At 43.6% G+C, this 20839-nt stretch overlaps 1 protein-coding gene across 1 annotated transcript in view; it reads left to right on the top strand.

Moving 5' to 3' along the window:
• Positions 1-20839, top strand: part of LOC122945469 (fibrocystin-like) — a 42273-nt gene that overhangs the window by 8025 nt on the left and 13409 nt on the right. Inside the window, exons 5-9 of the mRNA XM_044304537.1 lie at positions 1725-1812; positions 15654-15711; positions 18480-18558; positions 19919-19993; positions 20603-20667. Of these exons, the coding sequence (XP_044160472.1) occupies positions 1725-1812; positions 15654-15711; positions 18480-18558; positions 19919-19993; positions 20603-20667 (365 nt within the window). The remainder of the gene's footprint in view (positions 1-1724; positions 1813-15653; positions 15712-18479; positions 18559-19918; positions 19994-20602; positions 20668-20839) is intronic.

Genomic DNA, 20839 nt, shown 5'->3' with positions numbered 1-20839 from the left:
CCATGGGTCAGGAGATATGCAATAGATCCTTGACCTCTATAACAGAGCAGATATTAATTGTCCAACGTGCCTAGTGTAAAAGTAGATCACCACCACCATCATGATGGAAAGTTTGATGGTTGCATTAGTGTTTAGTAGCGGTGGTCTATACTATTTTTGATGTATGAGTGGACAACCACTGGTAAAGAGATGTTGGCATTAAATAGAGAGAAATATAGGGGGCAGTATACTCAATAAAACTTGACTTTTAATAGCGTATAGGAGATAAAAAACTGCCCCTACTGACATACTACGAGTAAGACGTGTGTGCCCTCAACCTATTAAGGTGATGGAGCATGAACAGTTACAAAACAAACAAAAAATTTATACGATGGACTGGACAAATACATATGTTGGAAAGCAAGACAGTGTTGGTATGTGTAACCCACTGGCCCTACTGCCTCCCTACTTGTCCTAGTCCACCCTATAAGGTGTGTCCAAGGTACGGGGTCCAAAAAGCCCCGCAAGGGGTGGCCCAGACTGGAACTCTGTTCCTGTATAGGAAGCCCTAATGAGGCCCTAACACGAGATTACCGTCCAATAGAACAATACACATATAGAAATTAGTAGAGATATTACCCCACCAAAAACCCAAAGAAAAAAGGGGGGGTTAGGCGGGGGTATACTCAAGTGTCCCGAGATGTTTCTTCAATGGATGCCCCAGGATTCTTTAAGGGACACGGGGCAAAGGTGATGGTTATCCCTCCCGGCTGGTTGACCAAAAGTTTAGGAGATAGCCTGTGTATTAACTGCAGTCAATATGTGGCTGAGTCTAGGGGTAACAGCAAGAAATAAACAAACAAAAGTAAGTAGAGTAACTTATGAACCTCCATCAATCGTCCCATGTGGGCAGTGGAGGGAAATCACTTACTTGCTGGTGGCTGCGGTCAGCGTATGGCTGTAGATCCACCTCCAAGCAGGACCCAGGTTGGTGGTGTCTGCAGTGGTGGGGTGACCGGCCGGTCACCCCACCACTGCAGACACCACCACCCTGGGTCCTGCTTGGAGGTGGATCTACAGCCATACGGGTCTGGCTGTAGTTCAGACCTGAGCGTTTTACAGCGCGTTCCTACGCTCTGTAAAATGCTCAACAGGCAAGAACCAGTGATTCCCTATGGGAATGGTTCTCACCTGAGCGTTTTACAGCGGGTACGATCGCGCTGTAAAACGCCCGACGCCCCAAGAAGTACAGGAGCTTCTTTGGGGCGTCTTGTCGCGCGTTCCCGTACATAGACTTCAGCGGGAATGCGCGACAATGGGCGTTCGCTTGTCTCTGTATGCGCGATTGCAAACGCCCGTACAATCGCGCATACAGAGCGTACGTTCAAGTACGCTCAGGTCTGAACCCAGCGTAAAACCCATGGTGGCTTCAATCCAGGTTGCCTCGTTGTGACACCACCATGAAGAAAGCAACTGGTTGTTCCGAGTAGAAGGGTTTACTTAAACCATACGTGTCCTTAGATGTCAATGACCTCCTGGATACTGAAGTTTCCTGCTTGGTAGTTGTTCACCTTGGCCAGGAATATATGACCAAACAGAACAAATATTCCTTACTGTGCACCTAATTTAAACCAATTTCCAGACACCTGGTGGAACATTGAGGGTAATTTATATACGAGGCTGGGGATATTTCTTTAATAATGAACATATATACAAACCTGATGTCAATTAACTGTTCCTGACAGACCGATGAGACATCAAGAAAACACCTATGAGCTACAAGTGTACTACGATGGACAACCAGTCATGCAGACGACAGTGGTCAGGTATCAGGTAAGAAATATTTTATCTGGTGATGATTACACCGCATGAGGATTGCCGGATACAAGTGAGTTAATTTTTGATAGTTTGATGCTCCTAATGATTGCCCAGGGTGAAAATACTGTATGTTAATCCATCCATCCACGTGGCAGTTATAACACTCAGGTTCTCTGGTGGGACAAGCCCTTTTGGCACCTAATGTTGCTGTATATGCAACTCAAGGCCCAAGTCATAGATGCCTATAAGTAATCAACAAGTCCATGGTGTCCAGTGTTTTGGTTCATACTATGCATACTGTAGGTGTAGTACAGTATTTGATTCCCCAGTTGTCATGTAAATGACTCAAGTCTTCTGGTGCTACAGTATCACATTTCCTTGTGTCCCATAGTTCTGTACATATGTCCATGATATACAGTGGTTTAATACTGCAATTTTTAGTATTGTACTCTAGTCTCTAGTGTCCAGTAGATATTGGATATAGGGGGCAGTATTCTAATGGTAATAATTTTCTTGTACATAGTAGCAGTATTATATCAGTTATATTCTTGTACATAGGAGGCAGTATTATAGTAGTTATATTCTTGTACATAGGAGCAGTATTATAGTAGTTATATTGTTGTACATAGGAGCAGTATTATAGTAGTTATATTGTTGTACATAGGAGCAGTATTATAGTAGTTATATTCTTGTACATAGGAGCAGTATTATAGTAGTTATATTCTTGTACATAGGAGGCAGTATTATAGTAGTTATATTCTTGTACATAGGAGCAGTATTATAGTAGTTATATTCTTGTACATAGGAGGCAGTATTATAGTAGTTATATTCTTGTACATAGGAGACAGTATTATAGTAGTTATATTCTTGTACATAGGAGCAGTATTATAGTAGTTATATTCTTGTACATAGGAGGCAGTATTATAGTAGTTATATTCTTGTACACAGGAGGCAGTATTATAGTAGTTATATTCTTGTACATAGGAGCAGTATTATAGTAGTTATATTCTCGTACATAGAAGCAGTATTATAGTAGTTATATTCTTGTACATAGGGGCAGTATTATAGTAGTTATATTCTTGTACATAGGAGCAGTATTATAGTAGTTATATTCTTGTACATAGGAGGCAGTATTATAGTAGATATATTCTTGTACATAGGAGGCAGTATTATAGTAGTTACATTCTTGTACATAGGAGCAGTATTATAGTAGTTATATTCTTGTACATAGGAGCAGTATTATGGTAGTTATATTCTAGTACAGAGAAGCAGTATTATAGTATTTATATTCTTGTACATAGGAGGCAGTATTATAGTAGTTATATTCTTGTATATAGTGTAAGAAGGTACCTGGAATCATCGTGGATGGAAGGTATGTGTCACCGAGGTTCCTGGCCTCAGTGAAGTAAGAGTCAGTATTTTATGTGTCAGCAGCAGCTATTGCTAATTGACACCTTGAGATTTAGCATGGCTGTCATAGCTGATCCGGGACGGCTCTTACTGGGAGTAGTCAAAGTGCTGGGTGGGTGACTACTCCACATGTTCCAGGCTGCATTTGCCAGGCATAAAAACCAGCCAGCACTGCTAGGTGTGTGGATTTACCTCCCTCTGACAGTGGACCTCAGGAGTCTGTGTGCTGTGAACTGAGGGCTGTGCTGGGATTTGAGGTTTGAGCCGGGCTGGAGGACTAAGGCCCCACTAAAGACGAACAGGCCGCCTATGGACTTGATGAGGCTGAACTGCTAACAGGGTGTGAATTAACACCCGGGAGAAAAGGTGACTTTTATTGTTTATGGACTTTCCTTGTGTGTGCACAAAAACCAAGCCACCTGCATTTTGTGATACACCTTATCTGCATTTTGTTATTCACCAATGTGTGAATAAACACCGCTGTTTGATTCAAGAACTGTGTACTTTGCCTCTATACTGCATCTGCTAGTCCTAACTACCAGAGTGAATCCCCACAATAGAAACAGTATTATAGTAGTTATGTTTATGTACATAGGAGCAGTATTATAGTAGTTATATTCTTGTACATAGGAGGCAGTATTATAGTAGTTATATTCTTGTACATAGGAGCATTATTATAGTAGTTATATTCTTGTACATAGGAGCAGTATTATAGTAGGTATATTCTTGTACATAGGAGCAGTATTATAGTAGTTATATTCTTGTACATAAGAGCAGTATTATAGTACTTATATTCTTGTACATAGGAGCAGTAGTATAGTAATAATACTCTTGTACATATGAGTCAGTATTATATTGTTTATATTCTTGCACATAGGAGCAGTATTATAGTAGTTATATTCTTGTACATAGGAGCAGTATTATAGTGGTTGTATTTTGTGTATAGGTTGCAGAAAACAGAAATGTTCATAAATTGTTTTATATTTAATGTAGAAGCTTTTACTATCATGAATGCTAATATGCTGTCACGGTCCCTCAGGTGACTGATGTCAGGAAATCAAAGAGATTGGCTGAGCGTGGAGGAATCGAACAGCCTCCTTGATTTCTCTTGATTCAGTGTTGATAGGGTTAATAACCACTTCCCTTTTCTCAGCTGTTGCTCAGTGGTCATCACTTGTACCCTTTATAGTCTTACCCCACCCTTCTGACTAGGCGGTTGATAGCTTCATTTGGGTTTGGTTGAGCTGGTGTGAGATCCTCTCTGGTGTTTCTGTTCTTCCATCTCTACAGAAGCTAAGTGTCGCGTTTGTTTGCATTTGTTATATTCCCTGTTGTCGTATCTAGGCCTGAGATAGAAACTTCCATTCGTCCATCTGGGGAGGAATGGGTTGTCTCTGGTCCTATACTTATTCCAGGGTCTTATAGGGAAATCAGGGCCTAGGTATCCTGCTTAATAATATTCCTACCTTCCAGGTCTATTCATATTGATAGGTAGTCAGGGCCCGGATTAGGGTTGTCTAGGAGGTGACCTGTTTTTTCCCTAGTTTCCAGGCCCAGTTACTGTTCCCCTTCCTTTCTGTGTTCAGTGTGGAGTTCCCCCCCCCCCCACACTGATCGTGACATATACATAGTGAAGGGATTTGCCCTTTAAGAGCTCACCTTCGTAGCCTTACTTCCACATGTGTTGTTATCATTATAATGGATTAACTCTCTGAACAAGTGAGTCCCAAGTAATTAAAGTCCTTGACTCTCTCCTAGCGTTAAGCAGATTGCCATTCACTCGCTATACGGCAGGCTCGTAGCAGCAGCGAAGCTTCCAGCCTAAACAACATTAGAGTCACTTTTGTTTAATGTGAAAAGTATTTGCATGCCATAAAGATCTTCTCAGAGCTCTGATTAAATATCGCCAGGGAATAAAGTTAATGAGTCACATTCCAGACTAAAAAGAGCACAATGTGCGGCTTTGTTTCGGCGCTCGGCTCCTGCCAGCAGTTTGCAGTTTGCTGTAGGCATTGACAAGTTTAAACAGCTCACAGAAAGTTTACCTGTCAGCTGGTGGTCACTGCTTATCTCCCTAATGCCTCCCCGTTCTCCTGGATGCCACTGACCTCCCTCTTGCATAATTAGCGGCAGCAATGTGGAAGGTTTCAGGCACATTTCACTTTACCGCTGTAAATGAATCTGTTTAATTCAGCCTTAGAAAAAAAAACTAGAAAAAAAAAAAAACACAAGCCGCTTTAAGGGCAAAAGCAGTTTGATGCATATCACAAAGCAAATAGGAAAATGTAATCCAATCAAATTTCGAGTATCACATTGAGAGGGAGGCTGAAAATGTGAGCAAACATCCGACTGGTTGTCACCTTCACTTTACTATCATTTTAGTTTGGTAATATCCCTGGTGGTTTAGGGCAGTGAAGGGGTTCATGCTGACATCCTTGGTGATCTAGGGCAGTGAAGGGTTACTAATAACACAGCTGTTGTTTAAAAGCAGTAAAAGAACTAAATCTCTATAGGTTAAACAGGACCTTTCAGCTGGGTTGGGGTTGATCCTGCTGATTAAAATTTTACCTGTTTTGTGAAAATCTCTTGCGGTGTTTCTGCAAATGAGGTCTTCAATGCACCCTGCGCATGGCTAGCACTGGAAAAATGAGGTGTACAGGGGGGAAAGGCCTCGCCCCTCGGTTCACTAAAGTCTTAATTTGCATTTAGAATAAAAGTAATTTTTTCTTGGGAACGGGGAAATCGATTTTCAGAAGACAGATATCAGTTTCGTCAGCAGGATCAACCCTTTCCAGTTAGATAGACTGGGCTGCCATATATACGCCTAGAGATAATCTGTATCATCATATGTGGCCTCAGAGATATAATGTGCTGCTATATGTTCATCCATAGATATACTGTGCTGCTATATATACCTTCAGAAATAAGCTGTACCAGCATATGTGGCCCCAGAGATATACTGTGCTGCTATAAGTGTATCCAGAGATATACTGTGCTGCTATAAGTGTATCCAGAGATATACTGTGCTGCTATATGTGCAACGTGCGCCACCCCCGGGGCCCCTATAGCATCCCAGGTGTAGTAGGAAATGCCGAGTGGTGTAGTGTGGCCTAAATGTCTCTTTATGTGTCACGGTGCTCCTACCTGGATACTGCTGAACTCTGGACTTTGGCTCCGAAACAATAAAAAGGAGAAGATAATTGAGGGATAAAAGAAGGGGCCTTCATGCTCCAGTGTTTGAAGAGCGACCCCCGTATAAAAAGCATAAAGGTCAAGGACCTGTACTGGGTGGCAGCGTACTTAGACCACCGGTACAAACAAAAAATGGCAGACATGTTACCAATATCACAGATCGCTGGCAGAATGTAGCATTTCCAGGCCTTGCTGCGAGAGATGCTGCATTCTGCTGTTGCGGGCACTGGCAGAGGAATTTCCACCCACAGTGAAAAAGGTGTGGGTACCAATCCTACCGCAACTGCAAAAAGAGGGCGGTTTGAAGATGTGTTGGTCACTCCAGATATGAGATCATTCTTGCAGCCAACCCATCGACAGCCGCCCTCCGGATCCAGCCTCAGGGAACGCCTAGACCGACAGGTTTCCGACTACTTCGGTTTAACAGCCGATGTGGACGCTCTGAGAGGCGAGGAACCTTTTGACTACTGGGTGTGCAGGCCTGAATTGTGGCGAGAGCTGGCACAATTTGCCATGGAACTCTTGGCTTGCCCCTCGTCCAGTGTCCTGTCTGAAAGGACGTTCAGCACAGCAGGGGGGATTGTGACCGATAAGCACACTCGCCTAGCTCACCTTTTTAAAAATGAGTGAGGCATGGATCATGGAGGAATTCAACACCTGTGATGACCACGTGTAATTGAATTTCCTCATGCCAGCCCACACATATCCGCCACCACCCAGAACAAAGAATGGTCCTTGTCTTATGTATATACAGTGGCATAAAAGGCCTTTTATGTCAGGTGAATTCCTAATTTTTGGGGCCTGTACTGGCCAACAGTTACATTTTTATCCTGTGACTAATGTACCTCCAGCCACAGAATCCAAAGTTCTTTGCCATCAGGTGAATGCCTATTGCCTAATTTTTGGGGCCTGTACTGGCCGACAGTTACATTTTTTATGTTTAGCAACATAATCACACCCCTGTCTCACTCCTCTGCCTCTCATTATGGTGGCGTATGAACCGCATTCACCATAAGGACCTTCTAATGTCACAGGGTCATGTGACTGTGCCCCCCACCCCGTACTGTGCCACTCACCCCGTACTGTGCCCCCTCATACCCTGCATTGTGCCCTCTTACCACACCCTGTGCAGTGCCCCTAGTCATTCCCTGTACTGTGCCCTCTTATACCCTTTTATCCGGTCACGGTATGGCGGTGTTATCCGGTCACTGTGCAGAGGTGTTATCCGGTCAATGTATGGCGGCGGTATCCAATAACTGGATGGCCATAACTGTATCCCTTTCCCTGCCCATGCCATCCTTTTTTAGACCTGGCATGAGCGGGAAAAATATGCAGATTGCGGTGCTAAGGACCTTTGCGCCACAATCTGTGTCAGAAATACGCCTAACATAGACATATTTCTATATAATAAATGATCACCTAATTGTATTATTATTCGGGGGTAGGGCTAATATCTTTAGATTATATAGATTCTAGTGTATTATACTGTGCCCTGTATTTCCCAGTAGAAAATTATCCTTGGGAAGCACAGTCCTCATCCCTGACCACCAGGACCAGGTAGCGCTCTATCAGTACATGGCGGCCTCCCATCTCCGCCACACTGCTCCGCTGTGTATGGTGCTTATTCTGACACTAGGGCTGGGTTCACATCCTATTTTTGCCATCCATTTAATGCATACCAAAAATGTATGCGTTAACAGATGCCTCCGACTGATGCCGTACAGTGGCGTCCGTTCACCATACAGTTCCATGGTAGAAAAAGAAATGATGTTAACGTAGGCATTTTTTTTATGGACTCTGCAGGATACAAAAACGTGGAGTGCTGCACATTAGTATACATCAAACCAATAGGAAATACAAATTTTCTAGGCTCCAGCAGGGCACATTTTTGAGAGTTTTCCTTTAAGACACATAAAAATAGCCCCTGATTAAAATACATATTTTTTGTGTGGGAATTTTTGCCATTGATCCCCCTCTGGTATATCACTGTCCATGTTGTGGGACTATTTGTGTACTTCTAGTAAGTTTTTGCTGGCTGCAAATATGACCTGAAGGTTTTTCAGGTTCACCTGCCATTAAAGTGAATAGGGCCCGCCGCGAACACGTGGTTCGCGAACATTCGATTGCGAACGCGCGTTCGCGAATCGTCCTGGCCGATGTTCGTCTATCACTATTCCTGTTTACCAGAGTGAGTCCCCGCAATTGGTGGAGGATGTGGGCAAGAGCAGTGAGGCTGGCGTGAACGCCGATATTTTTGGTTTCTGCATTTTTAAGTCGTAGATTAAACCAGCTGTATTACAACCAGTGCCCCACGACAAAATGGAGGCTGTTGTGAAAGCCCTCATGGAGGCTAATCTGCAGCAGCGAGAGACAAACCTGCAGCAACGTGAGGCTAATAAGCAGCAGCAGGAGACTAACCAGTTGCTGCTGCCATGTGATGGCTTTTCAGACAGCAGGAGCAGCCCCGTGTCGCGATTCCTAAGATAACCCCGCAGACGACATTGAAACCTACCTGGCGATGTACGAGAAAGTGGCCATTTGGGAAAAGCTACCCCGTGACCAATGGGCTGAGGTCGTCGCTTCATTCCTGGCATCCAATTCCCAACGGGTGTATTTCGACTTGCCGGACGATCAAGCAGCCGACTACCAAAAAGTAAAGGGTGAGATTTTTGCAAGATTGGTGGTGAATGCGTTGATCCGGGCCCAGCGAGTACATCAGTGGGGGTTTAGGCCGGCTGAGCCTGCGAGGACACAGTATTATGACTTACTCCACCTCTTGCAAAAGTGGCTACAGCCTGATGTGCTGAGTCCCCCGACTATGCTGGATAGACTATTAGCCAATATGTTCTGGAGGGCTTTGCCATACCCTCTCCAGCACTGGATCGGTCAGGTGTCTCCTGGCAATGCCCTTGAGATGGTAGACCTGGTGGAACGCTATGAAGCTACCAGGAATCTAAAGTAGGGTTCTGTTGGGAAGGGGGTCAGCAAACCCCGGAAATCTCCACCCCAGACCCGGAGATTTGAGCCGATAAAACCCACCCGGGATGTACCCACGGCGGACCTGGCTCCGATAGTCTGCTGGCAGTGTGAGGAGCCTGGCCATGTAAGGGCTGACTGTCCCCATTGGGTTGAGCCCATGGACACTAACTATGGCTAAAATCAGTCACTATATGCCAGGAGGCTGTGTGCAACAGGTACCCCAGAGTCTCTAGATCACTTGTGACAGGTGGAAGTGGGAGACACTCTGGCAGAGGCTATGCTGGACTCAGGGAATCTGGTGACCCTAGTAAGGGCTACCCTGGTACGGTCCACTGAGTATACTGGCCGGAAAGTCGGGGTGATGTGCATCCACGGAGACTTAAAAGAACACCCCACCGCGCTGGTGTCTCTAACCACGGTGGCCGGTAGATGGACCCACAAAGTGGCTGTCGCCACAAATCTACCATTATGAACTCATAATAGGAAGAGACTTTCCAACACTGTGGCCTGCTATGAGAGTGACTGATACCCATGAGACAGGGGTAACCCTAGCAGAGTGGCCCAGCTCAGGGGGGAGACCAGAACTCTGGGAACCTGAGACCGAAAGTCCAGCGGTAGGGGTGACCGCCACTTTAGTGGAATAGGGGGAAACAACCCCGCTAAGTGTGATGGTGGGAGACGTGGAGTACTTGGTGCCGGTCCTGAATTGGCAGACCTCAATGTCTCTGGGGATAATTTTGGTACCGCACAACGTCTGGACCCAACCCAATCCCGCGCCTGGGAAAACGTGCTAATAGTAGATGGTGAACCACAACAACCTGGGGCAGAGTTAGTGTTTCCCCGTTTTGTGGTTCATCAGAATATGTTGTGTCGGGTAAACCCACTACGGGGTGAGCCTATTGAACAGTTGGTGATCCCCCAAAGCCTTATCGAAAGCTTGTGTTAGATCTAGCCCACCAACACATTTTCAGGGGTTACCTGGGGCTGCAGAAAATTCAGGATCGTATTCTACAGTGGTTTTACTGGCTCAGCATATTTAAAGAAGTGGAAGAGTTTTGTAAGTCTTGCCCGACCTGCAAGATAACTAGCCCCCAGCCACATTTCGAAGTACCATTTGACCGAAAAGCTATGGACCTCATAGTCCCAGTATCGAAGTCCGCCAGAGTGTATCAACACATCTTAGTCATTCTAGACTACACCACTCAGTACCCGGAGGCGGTGCCACTGCGACATACCTCGGCCAAACTCATAGCTAAGTAGTTAATGGAGATGTTTTCCCGAGTAGGACTACATAAGGAGGTTCTGACCGACCAAGGGACCCCTTTTATGTCCAAGCTGATGAGGGAACTCTGTAAGTTGCTGCACATAAAACAACTACGGACTTCCGTTTACCATCCGCAAATGAACGGTCTGGTAGAACGGTTTAACCAAACATTAAAAATATGTTGAAAAAGGTAGTGTCTAAAGATGGGAAGGACTGGGACCTCCTTCTGCCCTACCTCATGTTCGCAGTGCGAGAGGTACCCCAGGTCTCTATTGGGTTCTCGTCCTTCAAACTGCTATATGGCAGACATCCTCGCGATATCTTGGACCAAAGAGGCGTGGGAACAACAACCCACTTCACATAAAAGTGTCATTGAGTATGTCACCCAGATGTAAGAATGGATAGAGACAGTGTTGCCTCTTGTTAGGGAGCCTATGGAGGCAGCTCAGCGAGCCCACAGTTGTGTCTATAATCGGTAGGCTCGGGTCCGGATCTTTAACCCGGGTGATCGGGTTTAGGATCTGGTGCCGACCGTGGACAGTAAGTTCCTGGCTAGGTGGCAGGGGCCCTACGAGGTACTCGAGAAAATTTTAACTATAAGGTACACCAGCCAGGGCGGCGAAAGCCAGAGCAGGTTTACTATGTGAATTTTCTCAAACCGTGGAAAAGATAGGAAAACCTGTACAGAAGACAACCCGCAGCCGGGTTTTCTAGGAGAAGAGGTACCGGCCCCTCTGTCTGATGCAAGAGAGGCGGCTGCCACAGTAAAATCTGCTGACAGCCTCTCCTCTAAACAGACTCAGGAGGCCAGGGAGTTAGTTAGTCGGAACACGGATGTGTTCTCGGACCTCCCTGGACGCACTTACATAATCCAGCATGACATTGTCATTGAGCCTCATGCAAAAGTCTGATTAAAACCATACCGGGTGCCCGAGGCTCGGCGACAAGCCATGTCGGAGGAGGTGCAGCTAATGTTGCAGCTAGACGTCATTGAGGAGTCAGAAAGTGAGTGGGCCAGTCCTATAGTATTGATACCCAAGCCGGACGGGACGTTGCGGTTTTGTAATGACTTTCGAAAACTTAGCGAGGTTTCCAAATTCGATGCGCATCCCATGCCCCGGGTGGGTGAGCTCATCGAGAGGTTAGGACAAGCCCGGTATTTTTCTGTTTTGGACCTCACAAAAGGGTACTGGCAGGTGCCCTTAATGGAGGCTGCCAAAGAGAAAACTGCCTTCATCACGCCTGAGGGGCTGTATCAATACAAGGTCTTACCCTTTGGTCTGCATGGCGCCCCTGCCACTTTTCAGCGACTAATGGACATTGTACTTCGTCCACATCGTCGGTACGCTTCGCCCTACCTGGACGATATTGTCATCCACAGTACTGACTGGGAAAGTCACCTACCCAAAGTGCAGGCTGTAGTGCACTCCCTTCGGAAAGCTGGCCTAACCACTAACCCAAAAATATGTGCGATAGGGTTAGAAGAGACTAAGTATGTCATAGGGCGCGGAGTCATCAAACCCCAAGTGAACAAAATAGAGGCCATACGGAATTGGCTATTACATGATGTTTGTTCCCCACTTTGCTACTCTAGCCACACCCTTGACAGGACTCTTGAAGGGACTCAAGTCAACGATGGTTCGCTGGGATGATCGGGTGGAAGAGGCTTTCTCCACTTTGAAGTGGGCCCTGTGCGGGTCCCCGGTTTTGGTGATGCCCGACTTCAAAAGGGAGTTTATAGTACAGACCAATGCCTCCAAAGTAGGCCTCAGTGCTGTACTGTCTCAGGAAGTCAACAAGGAGGAGCATCCCATTGTCTTCCTCAGCCGTAAGCTCACCCCAGCCAAGACCCGGTATAGTATAGTGGAGAGAGAGTGCCTGGCTATCAAGTGGGCACTCGAGTCTCTCTGCTATTATTTATTGGGGAGAAAATTCCGCCTGGTGACTGACCACTCCCCTCTCAAGTGGATGAATCAGGCCAAGGACAGAAATGCCTGGGTCACCCGATGGTTTCTCTCTACAAAACGTACGTTTTCGGTGGCACACAGGGCAGGCCGGTTACAGGGAAACGCGGATGTCCTGTCCCGGGTATACTGTTTGGCGTGTGTTCACCCCCTCAGGGTTGAACAAAGGGAGGGGGGGTATGTGACACAGTGAGAGGTTTGGTCTGGGAAAACAGGTATTTTCCTCTCAGCATGTGCTGCTGGGCTGATTTACAGCCAGGTGAGGTCAAATATCGGACCGGATTCCAAATGCCGGTCGGGTTTTGGCAGCACCTGCTGTCCTTAAATAGGCAGCTGGGCTCAGAAGCCATGTCTCTGTGTTGGGATCTGGGAGCCTTGTGCCTGGATGAAGGCTTGCTACCTGTTTGGCGTAACAAGTTGGTGCTGCTATCAGCAAGGACTCTTTGAGGCAGAATTGCTGCATGGTGTGAATTACCACCAACACCACAAGGTGACTTTTTGTTTGAATATGACTGCTTGTTTTGTCACTTGCCTAAAGTGTGAATAAAACACTGAACTGTTTGATCCAAAGAACTTGTTGTTGCCTCTGTACTGCATCCGCTAATCCTGTCTGCCAGAGCGAAACCCCACAACACCTAAAGATAAACTGTACCATCATATGTGTATCCAGAGATAGACTGTGCTGTTATATTTGCGCCCAGAGATTAGTGTTGATCACGAATATTCGAATTTCGAGTTTTTATAGCGAATATAGGTACTTCGAAAATTCGCGAATATTTCGAATATAGTGATATATATTCGTAATTTCGAATATTGATTTTTTTTTTTATCAATACACATGATCCCTCCCTGCTTCTAGCTTGTGGGCCAATGGGAAGGCTGCAGTATATTTGACTTTAGGAGTAGTGTTGTTTGCGAATTTTCGTAATGCAAATTTTCGTAATGCTACTTTTTTATTGCGAATTTTTCAACTTTTACAACTATTAGACAAAAGATTATAGCACTATATTAGCTAAATTGCTATATATTCTTTTTTTTTTTCAAATATTCGCTATATTGCTATAACTTCGTTTTTTCGAATATTCGTAATATTCTAAAACAAGAATATATAGCAATATAGCGAATATTCGAAAAAAAAAAAAAGAATATAGAGCAATTTAGCTAATATAGTGCTATAATCTCCTTTGTCTAATAGTTGTAATTTTTTTCTCATCTGAAGTTCAGATTGGAAAAAAATTACAACTATAAAAAAAAGATTATAGCACTATATTAGCTAAATTGCTCTATATTCGTTTTTTTCTGAATATTCGCTATATTGCGATATATTCTTGTTTTAGAATATTACAAATATTCGAAAAAACAAGGTTATAGCAATATAGCGAATATTCAAAAAAAAACAAATATAGAGCAATTTAGCTAATAAATTAATAGTTGTCATTTTTTTCCAATCTGAACTTCAGATGAGAAAAAAATTACAACTATTAGACAAAAAAGATTATAGCACTATATTAGCTAAATTACTCTATATTAGTTTTTTTTTCGAATATTCGCTATATTGCTATATATTCTTGTTTTAGAATATTACGAATATAGGAAAAATTTGCATATTACACGATCATTACCTTGCCGATTTTTCTCTACCAGAGATATACCGTGCTGCTATATGTGTACTCAAAGATATACCGTGCTGCTATATGTGTACTCAAAGATATACCGTGCTGCTATATGTGTACTCAAAGATATACCGTGCTGCTATATGTGTACTCAGAGATAGTGATGAGCGGCAGAGGCTATATTCGAATTCGCGATATTTCACGAATATTTTGTAGAATATTCGTCATATATTCGCGAATTTTGAGGATTCAAGATTATTTTATAAAATGCGATAAATCGGCAATGTAAAAATTGCGTAATGCAAATTCGTAACGCGAAATACAGGCGTGGGTCACTTTGGCTACATTTTTCAAGCTACTAGAAGTTTCCTGAGACTGGAGAAAATGGTTGGCACGGCAGAACATTACAATAGCTTTATATGCAGATAGAGTCAAGTTCTTCAATATATTCGTGATTGCGCTAATTGGCAGTGATTAAAATATTTTACACACTAAGTTTAACTTCACATTTTAGCAGGTCTGACTACAGAATACTGATTTGTGCACTAAGTATTGTTGTGAACTTTACATTGCTTCCTTCTCGTTGGCCCTCAAGCAAGAAGCAGAGAGGAATCATGTGTTCAGATGGAAAAAAAAATGCCGTATATTTAATATAACGAATATATAGCACTATATTCTAAATATTTGCGAATTCTCAAAGTGGTGATATTCGCGATAAAAATTTGCTATTCGAATATTCGTGCTCAACGCTACTCAGAGATATATTGTGCTGCTATATGTGTACTGTGGGGATTCGCTCTGGTAGACAGGGTGTGCGGACGCAGTGCAGAGGCAAATTACCAGTTCTTAAATCAAACTTCTGTGTTTATTCACACATAAAGCAAAAACAAAACATCACTTTGCGGTCTTGGTGTTTGTTCACACACAATGGAAAGTCCACAAAAATCACCTTGTTGGCAGTTCTGCCTCCAGCAGTCCATAGCAGGCTTTTAGGGGGCCCGTTTCCCTTACAGACGGGTCTCAGCCCTCTAAGCCTCAGATCCCAGCACACACACCTCCAGAGCTCCACTGTCAGACTGAGGTAATCCTCCTCACCTGGCAGTACTGGCTCGTTTTTAGGCCTGGCATAACCTGGCCTGGAACATGGGGAGTAGTCACCCACCCAGCACTTTGACTACTCCCAGTAAGAGCCATCCCGGATCAGCTATACAGCCATACTAAGTATTAAGGTGTCAAACAGCAACTGCTGCTGACACATAAAAACCTGCTCTTACTCCACCAAGGCCAGGAACCTCGGTGACACGTACCTATCATCCATGATGATTCCTTGTACCTTCTTACAATACTCAGAGATATACTGTTCTGCTATATGTGTGCTCAGAGAAACTGTGCTGCCATATAATTATACTACTTTTATTTGATACTTGAATACAGTTCTCAACAGCAGAGACTCCGGAGATTCATGACGTTGGCCCATCAGGTGGAGTTCCTGGTAAGGATGGTCGCATTACGGTAGATTTTGTGACTGACATTTAGCAATAATTGCTTCTTTATGACCGCCGAAAGCTAATATTATCAAAAGCTGAATGTTCAGAGGTGCTCAGGCCTCCTGCACACTAGAGGTATGTACACAGAGCTTGTACAGCACAGGGTGTAATATGCACAGTATGTATGCAGATATGCTCGGAGGACAAACCTAGGTATAGCTGAGGGCCTTCACACCCCTATGGGATACCGTGATGAGATTTGGCGGTGTGTGACGGGCCTAAGACAAGTTTCCTTGACTGTTTCCCAGTAAGAATCTTGAACTGTGAATGAATGACCTCCCACTAAAGGTGTCCCCAGTCCAGAGCCCTAAACTGAGAGAATGTGGCCACTAAACATAAGGTGGAAAATACCCCATATACCCCAGCCCTTCCCATAATCTCCTCATATTACAATTAAAGAGCTAAAATACTTAAAAAAAAAAAAATCATCTCTCTGTGTCGCAGCAGGTCAGCCATGTCTTCCTGTTCCTTGGAAGAAAGGGATGCAAATGAACTCTTAACAAGCTCATGCCAGCAGATGTAAGACAGCTCTCCTATAAGTCAGTGTTCGACCCTTTAACGGGGTATACCCATTGGAGACAATGGGTGCATATTGCTAGGATATGTCCCGATTGTCTGATAGGTGCTGCACCTATATCTAGAATGTAGCAGGGAAGGTGGTGGTTGGAGGACCCCCGGTTTCTCCTTGTCCAGCCACCGCCAAGTGCTCTCCCCATAGATGTGAATGAAAGCTCTCAGCTATTTTTAGCAGCCCCATAGAAATGAATTGAGGGTGGCTGTGCATGCGCAGTGTGCCTTCCACAACTTGCAGGGCTCTGTTCTCGGTGTAGGAGGTGGAACCCGCACCTATCAGACAATGGGGGCATATCCTAGCGATATACTCCCTGTTGTCTGAGAGGTGAAAACCCTTTTAAATAGGCTTTGAGACCCAAATAAGCCAGCAACTCATCTGCAGTAAGCTCTTTTGGGACAAGATTTATACGTTCTGAAGGTAAGCTCTTTCGGGGTCATTGGACCTCATCAGTGCAGAGCAGAGAGCACTGGCTTAACTGGGTGGGAGACCTAGGTCACGATTTGGGTGGAGCACCTTAATCGGCGTGAGGAGACTTATAGGCCATACATGCTGAGGGCAATCACCCCGAAACAGATGTCTGCAGATGAGGTGCTGGCTTATTTAATATCCGAGTCATGTCTCAAGGCCTATTTAAAGGGTCGAACATTGACTTATAGGATAGCTGCCTTACGTCTGGTGGCATTAGAGGCGGAGCTTGTTAAGAGCTCATTTGCATACCAGAGGATCATGTATGGCCTATAAGACTCCTCACACCGATTAAGAAACTCTCTCTCCAAGGAGAGATAGTACCCCCCAATTTCTATTTCTTCTCACTGTCCTTTGTCTGGATGTAGGACAACGGGCTGCAGCAGGAGCCTCCCCTCTTCTGTTCTGTCTGCAGCTGGCTTATTTCTCCTCAACTGTTCCTTAGCTTCAAATTATGTCCTGTGCTCCCCGCAAGATTTCTACAGGAAATTTTCTACAAGAAAATCCTGCAGACTGTCAAACAGCGGAGGCAAATAATATCTCCAGTTTGCTTTCATCATTTGGTTCTAGGATTAGTGTTCCAGTCCATTATAGCTCTTCAGCCCTGACATTACATCCAGAATCATAAGTACATATTAGGCTAGAATTAACAAATATGGAATATAGCAGTGCTGTTGAAATCGCAATGCGATGACTTCAAGTTATATTAATCGATTTGCGATTTCAACTTAGCCCTGCTATATTCCATATTCGTTAACTTCGTTAATTCTAGCAAGCTGACCCATTAGAAACACAGCTCTAAGTTGAAATCGCAATGCGATTAATATAACTTGAAGTAATCGCATTGCGATTTCAACTTAGACCTGGTTTACTATGCTTGGCTTCTTAGAATTAGCGAGGATGACGAATGTATTCGTCATATTCCTCCAAACGAAGATAACGAAATATTCTCCATCTTCGTTTTAGCTCCATATTCGTCAACTTCGCTAATTCTAGCAGTCATATAGGAAAGTTGACTATAGAGACAGCTAAGTATAATTCGCTATGCGATTATATTACTTTGCTTTTTTTTTCAAATAAATAGAATAATTATAATACTTTATTACAATTATTCTATTTATAAAAAAATATATAATATAATCGCATAGCGAATTATACTTAGCTGTCTCTATAGTCAACTTTCCTATATGACTGCTAGAATTAGCGAAGTTGACGAATATGGAGCTAAAACAAAGATGGAGAATATTTCGTTATCTTCGTTTTGAGGAATAAGACGAATACATTCGTCATATTCCTCATCTTCGCTAATTCTAGATATAAAACCAATAGGAAAGTAGCCTTAAGTTACAATGGCAATACGCGATTATTTAAATCGCATATTAATCGCGATAACTAGAATAATGACGAATATTCAATTTTGACGAATATGAAACGAATATTCTATCGAATATTCGCGAATTTCATCGAAATCGAATATGGCACCTGCCGCTCATCACTAATAAGCAGCTGACAACCATTATTATTTTTGATGCTGATTGATGCCAGGGTGTCGCAGCCCCCGAGTTTTGCTTTCCAGTAACTGAACCATACAGAATTATTGACACGCACCTTAGGCTGTTTGCTGCTATTATGATGGTTTATGTCTGTTTGTTTTCCTTACTCCTTGTGCTGTAGGGGGCATCATTGAGCTGTCTGGGAAGATTATGACCAGCAACTACGAAGACTACGATTTCAATGTTGAGTATATTGAAGGGTATGTAGTCATTGTTGCGGTAGAAAGTTGAACATTGCCTTGGGTAGACAATATGTTCTATCCTCTCACCGTATCGAGTTATGAAATTTGATATAATATGGCTCAAAGCCAGTGATGTCATTTGGAGGCATGACATCACACATGGCACATTATTGATGGCATCTAAAGAGACAATGGCTGTTGTTCTTTGGAAAGCAACAGTTGCACCAAAGCCCTGGAGATTGAAGGGGTTATGCCATCATTAATGTAAAAAATGAAAATCATACATCATCCAGGACGTGACAATGTACTGCAGCTCTTTCCCTGTAACTTGTCACGGCTTCTAACGGTAGATATGGCTGGTGGCAGTTGAAAGACAGAACTGAACATGTGCAAGATGGACATGAACAAACAGCAGGTGGCGCTATACAGATACCATTTATTCAATAACTTAGAGGCTATATACAATTTTTTATTAAATCTAGTGATGAGCGAAGTCGACTTCTATACGAATTTCAGGATAAGGCCTCCTGCACACGACCGTATGTATTTTGCGGTCCACAAAAAACAGAATACGCAAAAAATACGGATGACATCCGTGTGCATTTCTTATTTCGCGGAACGGAACAGCTGGCCCCTAATAGAACAGTCCTATCCTTGTCCGTAATGCGGACAATAATAGAGCATGTTCTTTGCGTAACGGACATACGGAAATGGAATGCACACGTTGTACCTTCCGTTTTTTTGGGCGGACCCATTGAAATGAATGGTTCCATATGAAAACAGTACGGACACGGAAATAAAATACGTTCGTGTGCAAGAGGCCTAAATCTGAGTAGTAGCGAATCGATTTATCCAGAAATAGTGTAAAAAAAAAAGAAATCATACTGACCTGCTCCATTTACTCGCGACAGGCTGCCCTCCGCCATCTTTCTTGAAGATCTTGGTCGAAATCCCGTGCACAGTGATGTATGATGTCACCACACTGGCGTGATGAGGTCACCTAGGCCCATGCAAGATTTCGTGCCAGACCTTCAAGCAAGATGGTGGCGGCTGGCCCGTTGCGAGCAAAAGGATAGGGTAAGCATTATTTTTTTTAAATTTGACACTGTTATTAATATCAGATGCCGCAATCAAATATGAACGCGGCATCTAAGGGGTACAATGACGGGGGGGCGGTGCAATCGCCCCTCCCTGTCATTGCACCCGCTACTTACAAAGAAATGAGCTTGGCGACAAAGTAATTCGTCATGAAACAGATTTATTTTTTTTTTTTTATTCAGTGAAGCAGGACAATGTTCACATTTGTTCAGAACTTTAGTTTTATTTTAGATTTATGTTATTTTTAATGTGGTTTTTTTTCCATTCATTTTTCACAAAGTCCTATAATTATGACATCTGAGCAGGATGGATGGACCTCTGTTTGCACATTGGTGGACAGGATCTCTAAAAGCACGTAAGTTAAAGCAGCACAAATCACTGGAGCTTGTAAAATTCAGACCCCTAGACCTGGTCGTAGAATGCATCACATTTTTGTGCAACTTGGTGTGTCTATAGTTTTGGCTAAAATCTACAGGAAGTAGCCTATGAAGGGGAGTGGCTTATCAGGAAGGGGGTGTGACTTAGTGGGATTCAACATTTTGAGCCTCAATTGTGATGAAATTTTGCCGCAAAATTCTTGCCAAAGTAAGCCAACCAATAGTTGGTATGAAATTAGACAGAAGTGTCTGCACCAGATTTATCAACCAGCCTGAGGCAATGTGATAAATCTGGCGCATGTGTAGACTGTCTACAAGATTTGTAAATCTGCCCCAGTATCTCCTGAATGTATGTTTCATTATATCTTACCATTCATAATGCAGAAGATTTGGAAAATGATGAAGGAATTAAGCCGCTCCAAAACTTCAATGTCGACCTCCTCTCCTATCTAGGCCCTGAATTCTGGGCTTTTTTTCTATTTGCTTCCACCACTAGAGGGAGCTGAGGAGCTCACTGCATTCTATTCATTCTAAAATCCAAATCTGTCCACGCCATCCTGATGATCTGCCCTGTTGTCTCTTCACAGCTACCCCATAGAGGTGAAGGGTGAGATTGGAAGTCTCCGATGCAGGACTGCGGGCAGTTACATTGGTAAGTAGTTACATAGTTAATACAGTTGAAAAAAAAAAAACATAAGTCCATCAAGTTCAGCCAAGGGATAGGTGGGGACGCAAATCCCAGAAGGAAGTGAGACTCAGATTTCTACACGTTTCCATAAGGATTAATGTAATTTACTTTTAAGAATTCATCTAAACCCTTTTAA

Source organism: Bufo gargarizans, chromosome 8 (assembly GCF_014858855.1).
Source record: "Bufo gargarizans isolate SCDJY-AF-19 chromosome 8, ASM1485885v1, whole genome shotgun sequence".
In the NCBI taxonomy this organism is placed as follows: domain Eukaryota; kingdom Metazoa; phylum Chordata; class Amphibia; order Anura; family Bufonidae; genus Bufo; species Bufo gargarizans.
This window is presented reverse-complemented; position numbering and strand designations above follow the sequence as displayed.